General features: G+C 42.4%; 1 protein-coding gene across 1 annotated transcript; it reads right to left on the bottom strand.

Moving 5' to 3' along the window:
* MTNR1A (melatonin receptor 1A) lies at positions 1–22,753 on the bottom strand. Its single transcript, XM_049865171.1, has 2 exons — positions 22,564–22,753; positions 1–1,149 (listed from the first exon to the last, which is right to left on the bottom strand). Exons 1-2 carry the CDS (start codon positions 22,751–22,753, stop codon positions 284–286), a joined length of 1,056 nt encoding a protein of 351 aa, XP_049721128.1. The 3' UTR covers positions 1–283.
* Between the last annotated feature and the right edge of the window lie 2,579 nt (positions 22,754–25,332).

Genomic DNA, 25,332 nt, shown 5'->3' with positions numbered 1-25,332 from the left:
TTCCTAGACATCTGTCAGGAGCTAAACAAACACGGAAATTAGTATTTTTTTTTTAAAGACCTTGAGCAGTGTTAATACCTTGCGGGTAATGCTGTGCTTTTTAAACCAAGTCCACCTTCGCTAGGTTATTGTTGGTCACTAATGGAGAAAGGTCAACCCTGGTGGCAGAGTGGTTAAGTGCTACGGCTGCTAACCAACAGGTCAGCAGTTCAAATCCGCCAGGTGCTCCTTGGAAACTATAGGGCAGTTCTACTCTGTCCTATAGGGTCGCTATGAGTCGGAATCAGCTCAACGGCAGTGGGTTTTGGTTTTTTTGTTTTGATGGAGAAGGCTTGCATTTAATCCTGTCTGCTACGTCATTAGAGCTATCCACAAGAAACAACTTGGCTGTACACAGTGAGGCTATAATTTTTCTGTATTCTTTCCTGAAATTTTGGTTCAGCAGTCCATATATAATTGCATTGAGGCAGCTGTTGAAATACACCATATAGTAACTGGCCACAAACAGCCACTCTGGGATTCTGGGTACCATGCTGGCAGGGTCCAAGGACACCACCAGACCAATAAAGTTTAGAGGGGCCCAGCAAATGGCAAAAAGTACAAAAACCACAAACATGGTGACAAAGTTCCTGAAGTCCTGTGGCTTCAGTTTGGTTTTGTTGTCAGGTTTCACCCTCCGTCTGACCTGGAGCACCAGGACCCATATTCTTAGGTAACAGAAGATGACAATGATCATGGGGACTATGAAATGGAAAACCACCACAGCTATCGTGTACGCCGAGCTGACCGTCTGCGTGAAGGTACAGGAATAGATCCTCGAGTCGTACTGGAGTGTCCCGGTACACAAGTTGGGCACGATGGCCACCAGCATCAGCACCCATATCAGGAACACGTAGCAGAGGGAATTTTTGTTGCTGTACAGCTTGTCGTACTGGAGGCTGTGGCAGAGGTAGCAGTAGCGGTTAATGGCAATTCCAGTGATGTTAAAGATCGAGCCAACGACGCTCAAGCCCTTCAGGAAACCGCTGACTTGGCAGTGCAGATATCCCAGGTTCCATCCATTGTTCACGACGGAAGTCAGCACCAGGGGGTATGGATAAACGGCCACCACCAGGTCGGCCACCGCTAGGCTTACCACAAACATATTTCCTAAAAGGGAAAGGTTTATAAAATACAGGTTAATGCTAGTTTCGCATGGGCTGCACTGGTCTTCTTTAACAGTTATTAAAGAAAGAGCTGTTTCCACAACTCAGATGGCCTGGCACGGCAGCTACTGCCACCTCCCACATGAAGGAGGACATGAGCCCACTGTCACCCTTGTCAAATAGCCAAGTCCACTGTACACAAATTTTCGCATGCCCACAACAAAACACAGTCCATGCTCAAAACGGTTGTCTTTCAAACCCTGGTTTGCCTTCTTTCTAAGTACACTTACCAGTACCAGCTGCCTTCAAGTCAAGTCCAACTCCTGGCGGATTCACGTATGTCCTAAGAGAGCTGAACTACGTAAGATTCTCAGAATGGCTAATTTTTCAGAAGCAGATCACCAGGCCTTTCTACTGGGGCATCTCAGGGTGGATGTTGAAATACGCCATATAGTAACTGGCCACAAACAGCCACTCTGGGATTCTGGGTACCAACATTTCAGTTAGTGGCCAGGTTCGTTAAAGGTTTGCACCACCCATGGACTCCTCAGTATACTTATATCATTTTTTCTGGAATCTTCTACATGAACTGAGAAACCTCATATCACATTATTCCTTAAGCCAGCCAAGCCTTCCCTAAGTTCCAGGGCTTCTTTCCCTCTCTAGTTCTTCCACATTTTTGCAAAGGACCCTCTAGCTTCCATTCTTGGAGAGCAGCAGATCCTGTCCACAGCATAAAAATTAAGAGACAATGAGCTCTGTCATTGCTGTCTGAGTGAGAACGCTGGCTTCACCAGCTAACTGGGGTGAGTTACTTTACCTCACCAAGCTTCATTCCCTCTTATAAGATGGGAATAATAATGGTATCTTCATCATTTTTCTTTTTTTCAATCATAAGGTTGTGGAGGATTAAATAAGGAAATCTATGTCAAGCGCTGAGCATAGTATCTGCACTTGAGAAGTGTTCTGTTAATGTTCTCCTTCTACAAAACCATCACCTCAAGCTGAAGGAGAAGGTAGGAATTCTCTTACATTTTATCAAGAATGTAAAAAAGTATAAAAATTTAACCCTAAATATTATGACGAATTGATAATTTTCTATATCAGCATATTAACTCAGCATGTTTTAAAGTACAGAAAAGAACTCTAGCCAAATTCTATGAAATGTTCTGGAAATGTACTCTTTTGATATTTTGGCTTTGTTTCCACCTACTCCTTGAATGTTTCCTGTCTCCACCTTTAAAAATGCTATCCACTTTCCTAGGTCCGTCTTAAATAGAAATGCCCCAAAGCCTTTGCTTACTTGCCCAACTAGATGTAAAAACTTCCTCTCCTGAATGGTCCTCAATCACTTCACATAAATCACTTCTTATTTAGATTACCTACCCAACCCACTGCCATGGAGTCGATTCTGACTCATAGTGACCCTATAGGACAGAATAGAATTGCCCCATAGAGTTTCCAAGGAGTGCCTGGTGGACCTGAACTGCTGACCTTTTGGTTAGCAGCCGTAGCACTTACCCACTATGCTACTAAGTTATAATAAATCCAATTCAATAAAAATGTATTGTGCTGGTGTTATTCAGTGCCATTGAGTCAGTTCTGACTCACAGCAGCCCTACATACGATGGAACGAAACATCACCTGGTCCTGCACCATCCTCACAGTCATAGCTATGCTTGAATCCATCATTGCAGCCACTGTCAATCCTTTCATTGAGGGTCTTTCTCTCTTTCGCTGGCCCTCTACCAAGTCTGATGTCCTTTTCCAGGGACTAGTTCCTCCTGCTAACATGTCCAAAGTACGTCCTTCCCTGCATAGTTATGGGTTATCAAGATCCACATGAGAATTTTCCATAGGCTTTGCAAGGTCAGAGTGAAGCAGCAGCTTTCTCTTTTTAGGCTCAGAAGGTCCGCACAGGGTACCAGGCCATACGGCCTCCCAGTCGCTAGCTAGGTGGAACTACAAGAACTGCAGTCCTGGGCCAGGTCCTCTTCTTCCATCAGTCAGTTTTGCTGCTTGTTGTAAATCCCACACTCAGGTCTCAGGTCGACCTGCATCTGAATGAACACCTCTGCCTCACTTTGCTTTTATGTGAAATGCAGGGAACCCTGTCTCGCCGTCTGCCACCGTGCAATGTCTTGGCCTGGAGTTTATTACCATTACTTCTACAGTGCTAGCTATCCTGCTCCTAATCTGAGAAGACTTCAGTCTGTGCAGTGATGAAACCTGGGGAGACTTAGTCTTCTGCAACACGCTGGCACTCAGCAAACTTGGCCTCCAGGCCACTTCTGTGGTTTCTCTCTGCCTCATTGGTCTTGTAGCGGATGCGATAATGCCTGTCCCAGACCCCTTTGCCAGGCTGATACATTTATCCTCAGAGTTTCTACGAGTGTTGGGTGCTTCCATTTGGATCACAGTGGCATCTTTCTCTAGAGAACTGCTCTCAGCTGAACGGACAGCCAATGATTGAAGCGGAGCGCAAAAGGCCAAGCCCCTAGCTTCAAGCAGAGGAGGCACAATTCTGGGTTTTATTTATGGCCAGGGGTCCCTGTCTTATGGATCAGATTTACCCAAGCTCCCATCCTTCCCTGACTCTTTCTCCTCCCTAGTCTGTTTCCCTCACTTGCTTACAGTTCACTCCCTCTATACAGCATCCGTACCCGAATCTCTGCTCACACTCTGCTTCTCGGTGATCTAAGTCAGGCCGTCAGCTGTGATGAGGTTGCATGGTTTCTGCAAAAGGCCACTGGCTTCTCGGTAGAAAAGAGGCACTACTGTCCTATCTTACAAAAACGGAGAAACCAGCCTTACTAGGCAGAGATTACTGACTCTCAATGCTTCCTGGCCTTGCTCTCTAATCTTTTCATCTGTGTTATACGTAGCTGTGCTTCCAGTATCAGAGCAATATACAACTGCACAATTTGTGTACAAGTCTATCGCTTTCTAAGAGACTGTGAACTGCTTGAGGTCCAGAGCCCTGTACCTAAATCTGCAGATTCTCAGACAGCACGGTGCCTGGCACACGGTAGGGGCTCGAGAATGCCCACACAGAAGTAGAAATTAGCTGTTCTAATGCTCTTATCTACCTGGCTAGGTAGGTCAATATCCATTCCTTCCTTTGTTTCAGCTGGGACTTTAACTATGTGGAAAGCAAGATTAGAGACCCATTGAATTATTATACATAAAGATTAAAAAACAAGCAAAAAAACATGCCCGAATGTTAGCATCGAAGTGGTAAATATCAGTTTTAAAAAAAAATGCACTTCAGTTACTTTTGGAAACACTGTTCATTTGTTTTACATAGCAAATCCATAGACTTGGACTTAAGAAGTCTCGTTTAATGGACAGCCTATAAACTTGGTTAGTGTAAAAAATTCCATGTATGTATTAAATGGAAGGGTATGACAAAAGAAAGCTGAGGTCCCGAAGGTGGTTGACAAATATTCTCTGGCATTGCAAGGGGATGGGAAAGGCTTTATTTTGAATATCAAATCACACAGTGATGTCTTACATTCTTACACTAAAAAGGACTATATTTTAGAAACTTGTCTTTTCAGATTTTTAGAGGCAATGTGGACGATAAGTTTAGAAACAAAACAAACCTGAGTCCAAATCCTGGAAATATCACTTGTCAAACGACCTTGGGTGAGTCATAACTTCCCAGAGCCTCAGTCTCTTACTGTGTGTTACATCAAGATAATAATGGCCAGGGCGAGGATTTGAGTGTGTGACACATGTCAGGCTTCAGATAAATGTTCGTTCCTTTCTCTCTCCCTCTGATGGAAACCACACACTCTGCCCCTGGTTTCTCCTCTGATCAGAAAGCCCTGGGTGAGGAACCATGTCTCCCCATGGCTGGCTCCTTCCCTGATCCTTGCAATATCTCGTCCTTCCAAATAGCAATTGCCCTTGAGTTTATGGTGACTCGTGGTAGCCCCACGTGTGTCAGAGTAGATCTGTGCTCTGTAGGGTTTTCAATGGTTGGTTTTTCAGAAGTAGGTCATCATTCCTTTCTTTCTAGGTGCCTGTCAGTTAGGAGTGGAATGGTTAACACGTTCTGTACCACTCAGAGACCCCTCTTTACCAATAAAACCCGTTGCCGCCAAGTCGATTCTGACTAATAGTGACACTATAGGACAGAGTAGAACTTCCCCATACAGTTTTCAAGGAGCGCCTGGTGGATTCGAACTGCTGACCTTTTGTCTAGCAGCCATAGCACTTAACCATTTACGCCACCAGGGTTTCCTCTTTGCAAATAAGCACCCTTTTATATTTTTCTACCCCTTCTGGCTATCAGTCTCTTTCTCTTCTCTCAAATTTTTCTAATATGGCCAGCCACAGTACAGCCTCTACTTCCTTCCCACCCATTTTTAATTCACCTACCTATAATATCTGGCTTCTACCCACACCATATATATTACTTAGACTTTGCTCCAGTCATCAGTGACATTCTTGCTGGCCCCTTCTTTTCGTCTTCATTCTCCTTAAAATCGCTGAAATATAACGCACTAGTTATATAATGGCTTATTCACATAATACCCTGTTCAATTAACATATTGCCCTTACGCTGCACTGTTCCATTTGAGAATTTCTCTCCTCTCTTGGCTCCTTGACCCTACATGCTCTCTTGGCTTTTCAATCTCTCTTTCTCTGTCACTTGGCTTTTCAGTTCCTTATCCTCCTCTTTAGCTTGGTTGTTAACTCTGTTACTGTAAAGAAGAGTTGGTTGATAGATTCTTTTTATCTGTTGTATTATATATTAATACAACTCATTGCTGTTGAGTTAATTCAGACTCATAGTGACCCTGTAGGACAGAGTAGAACTGCCCCATAGGGTTTCCTAGGCTGTAATCTTTAAGGAAGCAGACTGCCACATCTTTCTCCTGTGGAGCTGCCAGTGGGTTTGAACCATCGACCCTTCAGTTAGCATCTGAGAGCTTAGCCACTGCACCACCAGGGCTCCTTGTAATACAACAAAATGGGGATAACGGAGGTTTGGTGGAAAAATTCTCACCTTCAGTGCAGGAAACCTAGGATCACTTCCAGGCCAACACACCTGTCTGTCAGTGGAGGCCTGCATGCTGCTGTGATGCTGGACAGGTTTCAGCAGAGCTTCCAGACTAAGATGGTTTGGGGAGAAAAGCCTGGTGACCTACTCCTGAAAATCAGCCACAGAAAACCACATGGATCACAAAGGTCCAATCCCCAGCTGATCATGGGGATGGTGCAGGACCAGGCACCTTTTAGTTCAGTTCTGCATGGGGTCACCACGAGTCAGGGGCTGACTCCATGACAGCTAACACCACCAATATACAATAAAACAGGCTAAAAGCATCTAAGTTGTTTAAAATGCAGCAATGCATATAACCCTCTTGGTCTACTCTAGTTTTCAGTCAGGCTTTTAAGGAGTGAAATCCTGCTGAGCATCTGCTCATTTGGCATAGTGGTTAAGTGCTGCCGCTGCTCACCAAAAGGTCGGCAGTTTGAATCCACCAGGCGTTCCTTGGACACTCTATGGGGGTGCGGGGGGAGTTCTGCTCTGCCCTATAGGGTAGCTATGAGTTGGAATCGACTTGATGGCGATGGGTTTGGTTTTTGGTTTGGTTGCTTTCTACCCAGAAGGGCAGCTGAGGGAGATATATGTAATATGCAAAGATCCAGGCTCTGCCCAGATTGACTCAATCTTTCAGCTTTAAGCTAAAAACCATTTACTTATTTCTGTATTATTATTTATCTTGGAGATTTTAGGATGAAGCTTGAAAAACAAAACACGACACTTGAGCCACATGAACAGGCAATCAAAAAAACTATGGTAACTCTATTTGGGATAGCAGTCTTCATTTTCTTAGATATTTTTCCAAACCTTGAAGGACTCAGTGAAAACCTCATCTTAAATAGACAAATTAATGGAACTTAATAATAAAAAAAAAAATTAGACAAATTAATGGCACTTAATAATATCTCTATTTAATTAGAGACAGAGTCTAAACTGCTAAATTTCAAAAGAGAGCTACCATCATTATTAAACATTATTATAATAGTATGGTTATAGTATTGCCCATTTATGTTAAAATTAAATTAGTGAGAGGGAAAAAAAAAAGATTAACACTACAAAAGTGTAGAATAATATTATCATAAAGGTAATAAAAATAATTTAAAATTTGGCCCTATTTTTGTTACACTTAGAGGTAATTTAAGGAGCTAGGAGTATTAAGTATTGTTGTACTCTGCCTTAGAAAATGAAAGTATATTCACCCATCATCTCTCTACGTCAGGAGCACTAAATAACAAAGGCCTTATTAAGCTTCACAACATGTTATAATTAAAACACAATGAGGAGCCCCTGAGACTATAGCCCTAAGATACCCCTTGAACTTAGCACTTAAGCCACCCTGGAGGTCACCTTTCAGCCAAACAAGAGATTGGCTTATAAAAAAACGGTATCACCCGTGAGTACTGTGCCCCTTAAACAAGCAACTATATGGGACCAAATGGTCAACATTTACCCAAAAGCAAAGGTAAGAAGGCAAGAGGAAGCTACATGAACGGAAACAGAATAAACTGAGTGGAAAGAATGAGAATGCTGACACACTGTGAAAACTAACCAATGTCACGGAACAATTTGTATAAAAGCTGTTAAATGAGAAAAAAAATACAATGAGCTTTAAGTATATTAATTCACTTAATCTTTACAATATTATTATTGTTCCAAATTAGAAAATGAGGAAACTAAATAAATTAAGTAACTTGCCCAGCTTCACACCTATCAGACGGCAGAGCTTTTACTCTAGGCCTTCTGTTTCAGAGGCCACGTTCTTCAGAGGGAATATATCACAAATGTGTCTCTAAAATAGAATTAATTTTCCATAGAAAAGAAATGCTTCATATATAAAATGGTATATTTAAAGCAATTTTTAAAAACAACTTCTTTGGTCAAACAATATAATACCTACATACACACAAAATGAGAATAACTAGAAGTAGTCCAAACTCAAGTAGAAGAAACAGCTAATGGTAAACTAAATGAATAGGTAAATAATAAAAAGGTAAAAATTAAAGAAAAACTTTTAAAAAGTTTTGGCAAACAAAATTATTAAAAGCAAAAGTTAAAACTTGAACCAAATCTTAAAAATGAATGAACTGGCATGGGGTCTATCAACTGGCATGGGGTCTTTCTTGCCACAGAACTGTAGCCCAGGCCCTTATCCTACGTCTGACACACAGGAAGCATCCAATGGACATTTAAATGAATGAAAAAGAATTGAATGCATAAAAGGTAGAAAACACACTATCCCTTTCAAGATCACAAGAGAAGTTTTATCCCTAAACATGGCAAGGAAAACATAAAAGAGGAAGTACTCATTATTGACTACAAATTTTTACCATCTGCTCTTTAATAGCTATGTGAAAAAGTTGTTTGTTTTTTTAATCTAAGTAGCAGGCTGGCTCTCAAACCATCCTTCTCCAAAAGATGTTTTTTCAGGCTGTATTTCTTTCTTCAAAAGATATGAGTTAATCTTCTCAAAAAGCTGTGCTTCACTGCCAACATTCACTAATTTCTTTGAAGTTCTCTCATTAACCTTGCCTCAAAAAAAAAAAAAAAAAAAAAACCATTGCTGTCATGTCAATTCCAACTCATAGTGATCCTATAGGACACAGTAGAACTACTCTATGGGGTTTCCAAGGAGTGGCTGGTGGGTTCAAACGGCCCACATTTTAGTTAAACCAAACTGTTAACCACTAAACCACTGCGCCATCAGGGCCCATCCTGCCTCAGTCTGATGGTATTTCCCATGTGGAAGACCGTTCACGTTTCCCTAGTTACTACCTATTGTTCTCTCATCCAGAGATAAAATCTTTTAATCACCCTCCTGACTCCCCTGAGCCCCAGCTACCACCTACTGACCATCTTACAAATTTCTCTTGAAAAGTTTTTCTGCTATACAAGTAAGTTGCCCATCTTATACCTTTGTACTACATGTCTTAATTTCATTTGAAAATAAAAAAACAATAACAAAAATTTGAAAAGTGCTTCAATGGAAAGTAATCTCCTTGAAAGTAGGAGCCGTGTCTCACACGAGCTAAGCTCAGTGCCCTGTACTTGGAGAAGCCAAGAAGAATGTACAGAGCACTTCTATTCTGTCTCATGCTATGGAAACCCTGGAGGCTCAGTGGTTAAGAGCTACAACTGCTAACCAAAAGGTCAGCAGTTTGAATCCACCAGGTGCTCCTTGGAAACCCTATATGGGGCTGTTCTACCCTGTCCTGTAGGGTATGCAATAAATATGCGTTTAAGTGAATATTCGATTCAATAATCACCAAAACTACTCAATATCAAAACCGGTGATCATCCTTTTAAGCCATAAGTTCAACATTGCAAGTTCACTCCCAATGACCTGCACATTCGGATCCAAATAGATTTTTTTTTCCTGCCCATTCTTTTGAGACTAATTCTTTCACTTTGGTTGCCGAAAGTCTACAGCTCCATAGGAGAATAAATCTTACAGCACCTCGGTCAGGAAATTCAGAAGTTTAATTCTCATTTGCAACATTATTAAATTCTGCTAAATCTCTGGAAACATCACGTAGAGCCCTCAGGTTTCAGGTCAGCTAGATTAGCCAACCCACAGAAGAGGTGAGAAAATGCTGAGGCCCTAAGGAACAGTCTTTAGGAAGGGGAAGATATGTCGATGATACTATGCTGTGTTCTGAGCCTCCTCAAAAGCACCTTTAAAAACAATCCACTAGCTGCCTCTGTGGTACCCTAGAAAACCCTAAGAGAACGTGTGTGTTTATTTTTTTTAGAAGACAGGGCACTTCTTGTAGCTAGGCAGGTTAAAAATGCTTAGAAAAAGGTGGAGGGAAATTAAGGCACCTTGTAAAGATACTACAACTCACCTCAAACATTCTATTATTATTTTAACAACCAAACCCTCTGCCATCGAATCGATTCCGACTCATGGCAACCCCAGGTGTTGTAGAGTAGAACTGCTCCACAGGGTTTTCAAAGCTGTGACCTTTTGGAAGCAGATTGCCAGGTCTGTCTTCTGGGGAGCCTCTGGGCGGGTTCAAACTGCCAACCTTTCAGCTAGTAGTTGAGCACTTAGCTATCTGTGCCACCCAGGTACTCTTGTTATTTTAAGAAGTTGCTAATAAAAAATTAGCAGAAAAAGCGCCAGAGGCTCTATGAGACTTAAAATGGCTCCCAAGACTGAGGGCTTTCAAAGCACTTTATTTTTAAAAACTAACTCTCAAATTTCCAATTTCCATAAAAACTAAAAGCAGGAGGTTTAATCCATGGCTATTTTATCCTTGGTTAACTTTCAAAATTGCCAAGAGGATGATGATTCTGAAAACTAGCAAAAATAAGCTCCACCTTATCGATGATTAATTTAATTCTGAAAATTGCTACCAGGAATACTTTCTTATGAAGTGTTGGAGAAGTCAAAGATCAGACCCAAATCAAACCATGTATTTGATAGTCGGAAGCCACTATCCTAAGGTTTCCAGGGGATTCTGAGAATTACTTTAGCAAATTTAGAAAAAATTAGAGCTCCCTAACAATGTTACACAGACCATGAAAAAAAAAAAGCCTTAAACTTTAATCAATTGCTAAGCATGCAAGGCAAAAAAAAAAATCAATAAAAAGTCTTTAAAAATAAAAAAAAATTGCTTTAAAACAATAATTTCAGATATTGTGAAGAGCTACAGGAGGAAAACATCAACACTGCCTAATGAGAAATCCATCAGATTGGAGATCATATTAAGCATGGATTTTCTTAGCTTGAAACTATTCTCCAAATTTGTGCAACACATATTAGGTCATAACTCTTGCCCCAGAAAGTTATTGTAGCTTCCAGAACTGATTCCTTTAAAATTAAGGAACGACTTGGAGATTGAAATAATCTGTCTCTGCATCTCCACCCTCCTTGCTGTGAGGAGGTAATGGTTATTACAAAAGAGCAAACTGACACACCACAGAATTGGTGTGATCTGTATAATGTCACCAAAGAGAATTAGATCCTAAATCTTCAATTTCTGGCTGATTTCACTTTCTACCAGTCCATATTGTCTACTTGTTTTTTTTAAAAATACACTTAAAAAGAAATGAACATTTAAAAAAATAAAAGCAACTAAGAAAAACTAATAATAATAGGGTAATATCATTATTTGTATAGTATTTTATAGTTTCAAAATAATAGATAGATGATAGGTAGGTAGATAGGTAGGTAGGTACAATGATAGACAGAGTATGTCTGTCCCCCCAGCATCCCCATGGCATAAGTAGTATGAGCCCCATTGGACAGGTGAAGGAACTGAGGCTTAAAATAAAAAAAAAAATTTTTTTTTCTTAGATAGGGTTAAATAACTTGAGCCAAAACATACTACAAATAAAAGCATTGCAGATAGAAGACTCAACCCAGATCTGCTGACTTAAATCCTGTGGTCCTTCCGCTGCACCACACTGTGCTGCGTTCTGGGATAAGAAATCCTCGTCATTCGTCTGTCAGCCTGGGTCTCAGTTTTCTTACTTGTCCAAAAGGTTGTTACGAAGACAAAAGAAGATGTGGCAAAGTACTTTGAAAACTACAAACTGCTATCTGCACGTAAGCATAAAGCATGTAAGTATAAAACAGGAAGCCCTGGTGGCGTAGTGGTTAAGTGCTACAGCTGCTAACCAAGAGGTCAGCAGTTCAAATCCACTAGGCGCTCCTTGGATGCTCTCTGGGACAGTTCTACTCTGTCCTATGGGGTTGCTATGAGTCAGAAACGACTCGACAGCAGTGGGTTGTTTAGTTTTTTTTTGGTTTATAAAGCACTAGACTTTCCAAACAAGAAAAGAAATTATTGTTCTACTTTTAAAAAGACAGAATCAGACCAAATCAGCTGTCTGTGAAAAGCATAACACAAAGTGCAATATTCCACAGTTACCTACTTTAATGTTCTCAAGCTTGAAAAAACTTCTTTGAAAAACAAATTCTCAGGAACAATTTTTTTTAAATAAAATTGTAGGATTAAAAAAAGAAACTCAAAATAATTGGGATTGATTTGATGTGGGTATTGTAAAATATTTGTGATTTAAGCGGAAACATTCACCAAAAGATGGCCAGCAACTCTGCACAGCTGCAGACCAGAACACTATGAAGGAGGCTCAAGTTTTACCAAATAGGTTGAGATTTGCAATATGTTGTCAGGCACCAGCTGAGAGTACTGGGGAGCGTTGTGCAATCTGTTCCTGCTACCCACACGCCAGAGCCAGACTTCTCCTACAACTCTGTTCACCTTCTGTCTGATGACCACGGACAGGAAGCGCATCACAGGAAAGCCTTCTCTACGACCAGAACAGAATACAAGATACAAAATGAATCTTTATAAAGAAGAAAAATGATGCCCGGAAAGAGGGAATGACTCAAGAATATTGTCCAAAATGCGTTGTTTCTATTTTCATTTGGGAATTTGGACAATTGGTTCCTGTATGGATTTTTTGTTTGTTTTGTTGTATGTTTTTATCTTTAAGGTCCCGCAGAAAGCTGGTTTGAAATCGCCAGTAAACCCCTCGCCCAGCTTCTTTTATAATCCCAGTACAGACATCCATAGTGGTGCCGCAGGGGCCACAGCCTGATTCTTTCTTTTGGAAATGCTCTAACGTGCTCAAGTGCTCATCCTCGTCCTCCTGTGAACACGCAGGTGAGAGAGCACGCCCAGTCGTGTGAGCTCCACTGTTTCATAGGTGTGTATCATTGCTGACTGAATGGCCAGGCCGGCAGATCTTTAGGCTGTTCCTCCTGAATGGGTACGTCTGGATGGGGTCAGTACAGGTCTAGGAGAACCTTCTCTCACCCTGGCCCAACCAGAGGCACCAGTGTTAGCTCAGCCAGGAGGACTGCTCACTCCCATGCCCGCTTAGTCAGCTCATCATGAGCGTCCCAAACTCACACGAGCCTGCATGCGTCCACAAGTGCTGATTTGTGTTTCTCCACCAAAGGTCCCACCAATGGAGGCGTGAAGTATTCATCAGGGTCTGCTACTTTATTTTCTTGCTAGTAGGGACAGGAGCCCTGGTGACGCAGTGGCTAAGAGTTTCAGTTGCTAACCAGAAGGTTGGCAGTTCAAATCCACCAGCTGCTCCTTGGAAGCCCTATGGGGCAGTTTATTCTGCCTTGTAGGGTCACTATGAGTTGGAATTGACTTGACGGCAATGGTTTTTTTTTTTTTTTAGTAGGGAAAAGTACGTGGGGTTTTTTTTAAAATTGTAAAGGCTCCTTGGGAAATAAAGCAGGGAAACCAGATGTTATTAAGGGATATTTTTCTCTAGCAGAGTGAGATCTATGTAACAAGTGAACCAGAGAGTTTGGGACAAGCAAGGCACACTTTCTGAAGGGCACACTTTCCTAGGTCTATGATGCCTGTTATCATTAGAGATGTACATACCACTGTATTCACAATTCTCGTCATTGCTTTTTAATTTTATAGCATTATAATTTCCAACTTCAGAGTGAGTTTGTTGTTGTCATTATGTGCCATTGAGTCAATTCTGACTCATGGTGACCCTGTGGGACAGAGTAGAGCTGTCCCATAGGGTTTCCAAGGTCATAATCTTTACAGAAGCAGATTGCCACACCTTATTCCTATGCAATGGCTGCTGGGTTCCAGCTGCCAATCTTTGGTTAGCAGCCAAGTGCTTAACCATTTTGCACCAGAGTTTCTACCATAAGTTTAATAATCATAAACTGGAAAGGATCTCATAGTTCCTGCCCAACCCCGTCATTTTACTGATGTGAAAAACAGACCACAGATCCGGTCAGGAAACAAGCCCTGGGGTCCAGGTTCTGAATCTATTCTCTTTCTACCTCCTTCCACACTTCCCTGTAGTATCTGATATGCATGTCCTCAACATTAAAAATCAATCAATCAATAAATAAAAAACCCACCACTGTGGAGTTGATTCCAACTTACAGCAACCCCACGTACTTTTCCCTACTAAAAAAAAAAAACACATTGCCATCAAGAACTGCCCCATAGAGTTTCTGAGGCGATATATCGTATGGAATCAGACTGCCACATCCTTTTGCCTTGGAGCAGCTGGTGGGTTTGAACCGCCAATCTTTCTGTTAGCAGCCTAGTGCTTTAACCACTGTGGTACCAGGGTTCCTTCATCCCGAACACAGGAGTGCTCATTTTGTGAACTGCGTTGCCTGGAGGAGCTACTGGCTGTGTTGCATGTCCTGACATGTGCACGGGGGTTAGGGTCAGCTCCTGCCCACTCCCACACACCCCAATAAATTATCTGACAAAATTAATGAATAAAAATGGTGAAAATGGTAAATGAGAAAAATTAACATTTGTAACTCATATTTGCTTCCATCCCATCCCGTGACCCCAAATTCACCCTCTGCCATCATATCGCCTTCCTCTAAGCAACCCGCCCACCCACCCGACATTTCTGAGGCTGTAAGGAAGGTTCCACCTGACCCCATCTATACCACTCTGCCTGACTCGCGTAATTCCAAGGGGCTCATGTCTCAGAACTCAGAAAAGCCACCTTGCACCCAGGTGACACAGCAAGTCTAAAATTTCAGTCGAATTGTGGGTTTGAATGATTTTGTGAATCAGCGTAATGCCAAAACATAAAAATATTCTCTTAAGAAATTTATAAATAACTTTCTAGAGTATAACATGTTTATAAATTCAAGGCTCTCTTTTTTGCTGGTTCACGACCGACAGTTAGGAAGCAAAGGCTTGAGTGTGACCTAGACTGAGAGAGAATCTAATCATGGTGATAAAAGAGTGTTGAAGGCCAAGGAGTAAGATATAGGTAATAGGGGGAAAAAAGGAGAGAGAGAAGGCAAAGACAGTAAGTAGAAGTAACAGGAAGAGAAGGGGAAGAGAATAAAGAAGCCTGGGGAATGGTGATCAGAATGGCACCAAGGGCTCAATCAAGATATCCTTTTTGAACCCATTCAGTGGGACCCAGGCTGCAGCCCTGATGAATCAATGGTGAGTACAGGGCGAGAGCAAAGGAGAAGGCAGTGGGCCTGAGCCTTCATTGCCTGAGCAATGGATGCAGGCAGAGTCAAGCTCAGCACAGACCCAATTTGTCTATGGAAGGTAATGGAGAAAGTGGCCAGGCTGGTGGTTTGTAGTATGCAGGCTTGGCATAAATTCTAATTCAAATTGTGAGTCATAATACCACCATCTATCGACACCCTTGTTTCAAATCATTTCTGGAAAGTGATGGCTAAATGGGTGTATACACATGTTAAAAAAAATGATAAGATGTACACTCTTCATTTTATTGTGTATAATTTATGCTTCAACTTAAAAATAATATTTTTTTCTTAAAGTAGGTATGTCTAGGACTAATAAGCACTTATAAACAGCACTGGTACACAATTTAAACCCAGAACTCCAGGGAGCAAAGTCCATGTTCTTGCCACACTCGGTACAGCCTCCCTGAGAGTAATGGATACAGATAATATTTGACACAGACCTGAAAGAAATAGTACAAGAGCGGCGTAGCACAGTGTTGACCATCCAGAACTCTCAGAGTCATTTTGGGGAACTATTTTATTTTATTTTTTTACAATGCTAAACAATTTTTTTTTTAAATACTAAGTTATTTTACATGTGTTTCTTTCTAAAATGTTTTGCCGCACCTCCTTAAGCCAAGAGTACTGCACATGGTTGGACCTTTCCCTGATGGCTCAGGGTCATCACTAACAAGCACATTATGGCTCTGTGATGTCCTCAGGAGCAGGAATTGGTGAGCAGGGCTATTTATTTCACAACTTGTCGGCAAAATGTGCTTATTCAGATTTCCAGACCTGCCTTTTATGGGTGAAAAATGGTGTGGTAGGGGCGCCTGACCTCCTCTAACTTCACTAGGGGGAAGGAGAATCAAGATCAACAGGCAAGGCTGATTTCTATGAGGTAAAGGTCAAGGAATACCTCCTCTCTCCAACGTTTTTACCAATTCCTACACTAGTTGTCCTTCTCATGGCACTTTCTACTTCTCTGCTGGGTTTAATAAATCATTGCAATGGCCACACAGAACTCACAAACCATTGCTGTTGTTAGATGCTGCTGAGTCGGCTCCAACGCATAGCAACCCTATGTACAACAGAACAAAACCCTGCCCGGTCCTGTGCCATCCTTAAAATTGTTGTTACACTTGAGCCCATTGCTGCAGCCACTGTGTCAATCCATCTTGTTGAAGGTCTTCCTCTTTTTTGCTGGTCCTCTACTAGCACAATATCTTTTACAGGGACTGATCCCTCCTGATAAAAGTATGTGAGACGTAGTCTTGCTATCAGTGCTTCTAAGGAGTCTTTCGGTTGGACTTCTTCCAAGAGAGATTTGTTCATTCTTTTGGCAGTACATGGTATGTTCAATATTCTTTGCCAACACAATTCAAAGGTGTCAATTCTTCTTTGGTCTTCCTTAGCCATTGTCCAGTTTTCACCTGCATATGAGACCACTGAAAACACCATGGCTTGGATCAGGCACACCTTAGTCTTCAAGGTAACATCTCCCCTTTTCTACACTTTAGAGAGGTCTTCTGCAGCAGATTTGCCCAATGCAATGCATCTTTGACTGCTGCTTCCATGGGTGTTGACTGTGGATCCAAGAAAAGTGAAATCCTTGACAACTTCAGTATTTTCTCCATTTATCATGGTGTTGTTTACGGATCCAGTTGTGAGGATTTTTGTTTTATGTTGAGGTGCAATCCACACTGAAGGCTGTGGTCTTTGATCTTCATCAGTAAGTATTTAAAGTCCTCTTCTTTTACAGCAAGCAAGGCTGTGTCATGGTTAATGAGTCTTCCTCCAATCCTGATGTCACGTTCTTCTTCATATAGTCCAGCATCTCAGGTTATTTGTTCAGCATACAGACTGAACAGGTATGGTGAAAGGATACAATCTTGACACACACATTTCCTGACTTTAAACCACACAGTATCCCCTTGTTCTGTTCAAATGACTACCTCTTGGTCTATGTAAAGGTTCCTCATGAGCACAATTAAGTGTTCCGTAATCCCCCTTCTTTGCAATATGATCCACACAGTCAAATGCATTTGCATAGTCGATAAAACACAGGTAAACATCTTTCTGGTATTCTCTGCTTTCAGCCAGGATCCATCTGACATCAGCAATGACATCCCTAGTTCCATGTCTCCTTCTGAATCCATCTTGAATTTCTGGCAGTTTCTGATATACTGATGCAGCCTCTTTTGAATGATCTTCAGCAAAATTTTACTTGCATGTTGATACTAATGACACTGTTCAATAATTTCTGCATTCAGTTGGATCACCTTTCTCGGGAATAGGCATAAATATGGATTTTTTTCCAGTCAGTTGGCCAGGTAGCTATCTTCCAAATGTCTTGGCATAGGTGAGCGAGCACTTCCAGCGCTGCATCCATTTGTTGAAACATCTCAGTTGGTATTCCGTCAATTCCTGGAGCCTTGTTTTTCCCCAATGCCTTCAGTGCAGCTTGGACTTCTTCCTTCAGTACCCCCGGTTCCTAATCATGTGTTACCTCCTGAAATGGTTGAAAGTCGCCTAATTCTTTTTTGATATATTTTTTGATATAGTGACTGTTTATTCCCTCTATCTGCTTTTAATGCTTCCTGCGACGTTTAATATTTTCCTTATAGAACCCTTCACTATTGCAACTCGAGGCTTGAATTTTTATTTTGGTTCTTTTAGCTTGAGAAATGCCAAGTGTATTCTTCCCTTTTGGTATAGTCCCACCTAATCATTTGGTGGAAGTCACAAAGACTATGCTAAAAAAAAATCCATTGCCGTGGAGTCGATTCTGACTCATAGTGACCCCATAGGACAGAGTAGAACTGTTCCATAAAGTTTCCAAGGAATGGCTGGTGGATTTGAACTGCCAACCTTTTGGTTAGCAGCTGAGCTCTTAACCACTGTGCCACCAAGCTCCTATGCTAGACAAGCCATAGTAAGTAATTCACTGCACTGCCATGGGTCTATCCCAACTTGTGCTGGTTCTCAGCATGTGCATTTTCTTTATGTTTGTGAATCTTCCTCCTAATTTGTAGCTTATAATCTCAACCTAGAAACTAGCATCACAGTTTGTAAAACTCAGAGTTATATTAGAACAAATTAGCTGTGGGTTAGAGCCTATCAATTTTGCTGATTTCCATTTATTGGCTATATTTCCATGCAGAATAGACTGCCAAAAATTGAATTCTGAATAAAGTATTATTGTATTCTTGCTTTATATATTTATATATGTATGTGTATATATATGTGTGTGTGTATTTTTTTTTTTTTTTTTTGGTAAAGTTTCTATGTAACTGTGACACGCAGAGAAGAGTGCACAAATCATGAAGTCTACAGCTTAATGATTTTTCACAAACTCAATACACCCTTGTTAGGGGTACCAAGAAAAAAAGAGTGAGATTCCCAGTTTTATCCTTTTCAAAGCACTTTCACGTGCACCTTTTCACTCGGTCATTGCAACAACTATCTGAGGCTAAAACATTAGGTGGAACCCCCACTTCACAAATGTAGAAGCTGAGGCTCCAGCAAACTGATTTCTCAATCGGAAGGCAGATGGCAAGGGTACAATCCTGTCATTTCAGGGCAGGAATCTCCTATTTTGCTGTGAAGTTTACTCAGAAGATATGAACACGGCACAGTCAATTCTCGTAGCTGACTTTGGACAGGAGCAGGGCAGACATTCTGGCAACACCTCAGACCTTATTGGTCGTTTGGGGCCTATGTCTGTTCTGATTGGCCTGTGTCCTGCCATATCAGTTGTTAAACATTTGAATTTCTTCCCTGGTAAGTCAAATGTCAACACATTCCCTTTGAGAAGTGGAGGTGGAGAGGGGATAAGTAGCCATGAAATTATATGATATTTTCAAAAGAAAGTATCAGTCCAAAGCTTAGATGTCTTAGTGTTCTTATTTCTTCCATTCTTTTTCCATCTTTTCATCCTTAATGCCAACAAAACACACTGTTTCGAATTACCATTTGTTCAGAAAGCCTCAAAAGGTTTGAACTGCAACAGTGGTACAGCTGGACAAAAGGCCCCGATTATAAAAACATGAATGTTCAAAAGCTTCGCCAACTAAAGCTCACTGGGGGTCTCCAAGTCAGCTACCAAACAAACCCATTGCCATGGCATTGATTCCAACTCACAGCTACCCTATAGGACAGAGTAGAACTGTCCAGTAGGGTTTCCAAGGAGTGGCTGGTGGATTCCAACTGCTTACCTTTGGGTTAGCAGCCAAGCTCTCAACCAGGGTTCCTTAGAGTCAGCTACAGGAATGTTGCATTTTAGAGACTGCCCTATCAAAAAGTTGTTGAGCACCCAATTAAAAAATGGGCAAAAGATATGAATAGACACTTCCCTAAAGAAGACATTCAGGTGGCTAACAGATACATGAGGAAATGCTCATGATCATTAGCCATTAGAGAAATGCAAATCAAAACTACGATGAGATTTCATCTCACTCCAACAAGGCTGGCATTAATCCAAAAAACACAAAATAATAAATGTTGGAGAGGCTGTGGAGAGATTGGAACACTTAACACACTGCTGGTAGGAATTTAAAATCATACAACCACTTTGGAAATCGATTTGGTGCTTCCTTAAAAAGCTAGAAACAGAACTATCATACGGTCCAGCAATCCCACTCCTTGGAATATATCCTAGAGAAATAAGAGCCTTTACACAAACAGATATATGCACACCCATGTTCGTTGCAGACTGTTTACAATAGCAAAAAGATGGAAGCAACCAAGGTGTCCATCAACGGATGAATGGGTAAATAAATTGTGGTATATTCACACAATGGAATACTACGCATTGATAAAGAACAGTGACGAATCTGTGAAACATTTCATAACATGGAGGAATCTGGAAGGCATTACACTGAGTGAAATTAGTCAGTTGCAAAAGGACAAATATTGTATAAGACCACTATTATAAGAACTTGAGAAATAGTTTAAACAGAGAAGAAAATAGTCTTTGATAGTTACAAGGGGGGAGGGAGGGAGCATGGGAGAGGGGCATTCACTAATTAGATGGTAGATAAGCACTACTTTAGGTGACAGGAAAGACAACACACAATACAGGTGAGTTCAGCACAACTGGACTCAACCAAAAGCAAAGAAGTTTCCTGAATAAACTGAATGCTTCGAAGGCTAGCGTAGCAGGGGCAGGGGTCTGGAGACCATGGTTTCAGGGGACATCTAAGTCAATTGGAATAATAAAATCTATTAAGAAAAAAAAAAAAACTCAATAGTCCACTTAACTCTCCATTGCAATAAATGAGCCCTCGCTAAGTTCTAGAGAGCGTATCAAATGATTTCTATGTATTACATAATAAATCCATTTTAAGATAAGTTGTTTTAGTTATTATGAAATTAAATTGTAGCTGTCCTTGAACTCACAGTTAACCTATGTGATACCTTCTTCAAGCAAATGAAATGGTTATCCTTAAAAGTTTAATGTTTAACATTAAATTGCTGCCTGGTGTGTAATAAACAAGGAGTTTTTTAAGAAAAAAAAAGTTGTTGAGCAAATGGACAAAATACAAATTAGGGTGAAAAGAGTGCTTTCCATAAGTTACCTTGATAAAATATAAGAAGCGCAATATTTCCAGGCATGTGAATGTTTTTTAAATGAACGGCTCTGCAGGATTTAAATTCCACAGGGGCTACAGTTGTTTAAAAAATAAAGCGAGTGAGGTCTAGAGGTGAGCCCTGTGGAGTGAACACTGCCCACCGCGTACGTAGTCTGCGCCCTCAGCTGTCTCTGTAACACAGGGCTAATAACAGCACTCATTTCAGGGCCAGCCCGAAGAGCCGCTCAGGTAGCACAGGTGAAGTGCTCAGAACCAGGCCTGTCCCACAGAATCTGCTTGTAGTGCTTGGAAGGAAAAAAGAGCCTCTGAAAAGGCAGAACTCCTCTCGCTTCAGCCAGTCGTCTGTGAAGTGAGGCGCTAACTAACTAATTCTTAAGATATGTACAGCAGTGCCCTGGGGTTCCGAATGAGATACAATCCCAACTGTGTCTTTAAGCTGAATTTGTAGGTAAGTCAGGACAGGTGCACAGGTTCTTATTTAGCCGTCCTGTAGTGCAAGGAAAGGCTTCAAGCCTCATCCATGACTTAAAAGCTGCAGGTGCGGCAAGTGAAGGGGACCGTGAGGAAGACTTTGTTGTGAGTAGGGGTTGGTTCAGTCGTTCCAAAGTGAGAGCAAATTCACAGAACATTACAGTGTTGTCCCTGAGTTTGTAACCCAGGGACTGCCTGTACTTTCCAAGCAATATGGAAAGAAAGCAAGAAGGAAAAAAGAAGCCCTCTTCCATGAGAAGCCCTGGTGGCACAGTGGTTATGACCTCCGTAGCTAACCAAAGTGTCAGTGGGCAGTTTGAATCCACCAGCTGCTCCTTGGAAACCCTGTGGGGCAGTTCTACTCTGGCCTGTAGTGTCACTGAGTCGGAATCCACTCCATGGCACCTAGCAACAACTTAACAAAATTAGAGTGCTATCAACTACCTGGCTGGAACAAAAATATTGCTTTTGGCAAACATGGGAATACAAGGTTCCTTTTTCTTCCCCAAAGATTCTGCCTACATGTAACTGGACTGGACTTTTTAGAGAACCGCGCACCCCATCATCGTTTAGGGGTCTGAACACCATTCTGTGGAAAAGTCACCTGCAGGCTCCTAACCAAGATAAACCAGCTTCACTCCACTGATCGGAGTTCAACTCAAGTACAAAATTAGTTTTAGTAGTATGTAAAGTGTAAATACACTTTTTACCACAATTTCTATTTTTAAAATGTAAACTTGTTTAACTTGGAGGACTAATAGCCACCTCAGAGGCACGTTTAGGAGCCTACAGCTCTTTTAAAGTGTATGTTAATTGAAAACTACACCTGGCAACAAAACCACACCTGACAGTATTGCCAGTTTATACATCTTCTCCTGTTTTAATAAAGTTTGGAAAATAGGTTGTATGTGAAACCAAGAGACTGACAAATTCCTTGATCTGATTTGAAAGTGTTTATGGAGGAACTTTGTGCAGGCTGTACACGCTGCCTCTCAATCTAATAAATCTCAGAAACTGAAAACTACACAGTGGGGTCTCCCCGCTAAAGTGAAGCCAACGCCGTCTTCCACCCCTTAGGGACCAAGGATTCCTCGCTGTTTTGTGAAGACACTTTAGGTGGGCAAGCTAAAGGAAACGCATTCTTCGCTCTGCATTGGCCAGAGTCCCCAGTTGTAACAAAGAACAAGAAGTGAACTTTCTTAGTGACGGTCCATGGAGAGGGCAAGGCGCTGTGTTCCCAGAAGGTGCCCAGGAGGGGTGGACGCTGAGCGGGCAAACCTGGGGGCTGCCCGCCCAGCCTGCGCGCCCCGGAGCCCCCACCTGCGTTCCTCAGCTTCTTGTTGCGATACACGGACAGGATGACCAGCAGGTTGCCCAGGACGTCCACCACGATGGTGAAGATGAGGATGCCCGCCAGCGTGGAGACCAGCCAGGTGGGCCGCGGCCGCGCCCCCTCCACGGCCGCCGCCGGCTGGGAGGCGTTGGGCAGCGCGCTGCCGTTGGCCCGCATGGTCCCGGTCCGCTTGGTCCCGGTCCGCTTGGTCCCGGTCCGCTCGGTCCCGGTCCGCTCGGTCCCTGCGCCCACTTGGCACGTGCGCCCACAGCCTGCGGACACCTGGGCGCCTCTGCCTGCGGTTTGCGCCCGGACTCCGCACCACGTGCCCACAGCGCCCCGGTGCGGGGAGCCCGCGGAGCCACGTCTACACTTAAAAAACCACAAAACCCGGTGCTGTCAAGTCCATTCCGACGCGACCCTACAGGACAGAGTAGAGCTGCCCCATAGAGTTTCCAAGGAGCGCCTGGTGGATTTGAACTGGTAACCTTTTGGTTAGCAGCCAAACTCTTAACCACTGCGCCACCAGGGCTCCTGTCCACTAGGCACAAAACAAAAATAACCCACACCCCTTGCCAGGGAGTGGATTCTGACTCACGGGGACCCTATAGGACAGAACAGAACTGCCCCATAGGGTTTCCAGGAGCAGATGGTGGATTCTAGCTGCCAACCCACCTTTTAGTTAGCAGCCAAGTTCTTAACCACTGCACCACCAGGGCTCCAGGGCTCCTGTAGTGAGTTTAATAATCATAAAAATCAACTGAGAAGAAACTCATAGTTCTCATCCAATCCAGTCACTTTAAAAAAAAATGTAAAAAAACAGACCAGAGGATGGTGTCTTACCTGAGACCACAGATCCAGCCAGGAAAGAAGCTCTGGGGTCCAGGTTCTGAATCTATTCTTTTTCTACCTCCTTCCACATGTCTCTATAGTATCTGATATGTGTGTTCCCAACATTAAAAAAAAAATTGTCCATGAGTGGAGTCCAACTCAGAGTAGGACAGAGTAGAACTGCCCCACAGGATTTCCAAGGCCGTAAATCTTTACTGAAATTTAGGCTGCGCACCTTTCTCCCACTGAGCAGCTGGTGGGTTTGAACCGCTGGCTGGTGGGTTGGAACTGTCGACCTTTGGGTTAGCAGCCAAGCACTTTAAGCACTGCGCCACTAGGGCTCCTAGGCCCCTGAATGCGAAGCTGAGAAGCCTTTCTCTGTAGGGGGCTGGTGCTTCAACGTCTTCAGTCTCTAGGACATTTCACCAATCCGGGCTAGGCTGCGTGGGCTTGAATGCTAACTCGGGCTGAGTCAATTTAGGTAGCCACTATGCACCTCGATTTCCCTGTCTGTAAAATGGGAATATAATGGCATCCAATTCATCCGCCTCAAGGTTAGCAAGATGTGGAAAAGTCAAGGAGACTTTGGGAGTCCCTGGGTGATGCAAATGGCTAATGGGTTGACACATCAAAAGGTTAGCAGTTCAGTGCACCCAGAGATGCCTAGGAAGAAAAGCCTGGTGATCTATTTCCAAAATATCAGCCTTTGAAAACCCTGCAGAGCACAGTTCTGCTCTCACACCCACGGGGGCACCATGAGTCAGAATTCACTCAATGGCGACGGTTTTGCTTTTTCAAAGAGGCAGGTATTGCACCCTTCCTGAAACACACAAATAAATAAAGATCTTTTTTCCCTAGTTACCCACCTCCACCCTACACACTGCAAAGGCAGTAACTTTGATCCTCTTTCCCAAAACGTTACTTTTATTTTTAGATTTCTAAACTGCTGTTTTTAAAATACCAAACTCATGCCCTTACCTTCTATGTACCGGTTTGCTTACTTCACCTGTCAGAACAAGAATGGGTGCTTCTGTTGGCTAAAAATGACAGACTCCGCTGGCAGTGCTGATTCAGAGCACCTGCAAACTGTTCGTTTCACTTTCCAACGTCACAGGTGGAATAGCTTCAATAGCTTTTATAGCCAACAACTCAGTGAATTCTTCTCTAACCGGTTTCTTGCAGGTGCAGAAGAGGTCCTGAGCGCTTTCAGCCACCAGACCCCCAAAGTTCTCCCTCCAGACACTCAAATCCATGTTTGGCACATTCTCATCCTACCGTTTTAAAAAATACGTTCACTTAACCTCTTGCGGTAGCCACAGACTCTGCAGCCTCTGTGTAACCGCCATCCACCAGGGAACGGGAGCCATTCAGAGGGCCTGATGAGATAAGACAACAGCAGCCTGGGACTTTTTTCCTTTTTTTTTTTTTTCCCAGCAAAGCTGCCGATGGCTGGCAAGGCCCCACCTATCAGTGCAATGTACCCAAATCCACATATATCCCATGTTACTCGTCAGCACAGTGTCCATTTTCCCTTTTACATATTTTCTACATCCGTGCACACCTTAATGTTAAAGCCCCAGATTGAAATAAATGACCTTTTATTCAGTGATGTACTTATTCAAGAAATATTTTATGTACTTGGCACCATGCTTAAAACATAGCTCTTGCCCTCAAAGTCCCAGTACACACTGTACATGTACATATGGGAAGCAGAGGTGAGGCAGGGAAACTCTACAGAGGACGAGAGCATGAGACTGGAGGCAGGAGTTTGGGGGTTCATAGATACATCAAGAGGAGCGGATAAATAGGCCTTCTAAAACAATAATTCTTCATGAGAAAATAGGGTTAATTCCAGGAACCCGCGGATTGTAAAGTGTTAAAATATACTAATATAAATCATATCGGTAGACCAAAGGAGATAAACT

This window comes from Elephas maximus, chromosome 22 (assembly GCF_024166365.1).
Source record: "Elephas maximus indicus isolate mEleMax1 chromosome 22, mEleMax1 primary haplotype, whole genome shotgun sequence".
Taxonomy (NCBI): Eukaryota; Metazoa; Chordata; class Mammalia; order Proboscidea; family Elephantidae; genus Elephas; species Elephas maximus.
This window is presented reverse-complemented; position numbering and strand designations above follow the sequence as displayed.

Bases quoted from the DNA above. Each gene is read 5' to 3' on its own strand.
- MTNR1A (XM_049865171.1), bottom strand. From the start codon at position 22,753: ATGCGGGCCAACGGCAGCGCGCTGCCCAACGCCTCCCAGCCGGCGGCG. The intron at 1,150-22,563 runs GTGGGGGCTCCG...TTTCCCTTTTAG, and splicing joins CAAGAAGCTGAGGAACGCAG to GAAATATGTTTGTGGTAAGC.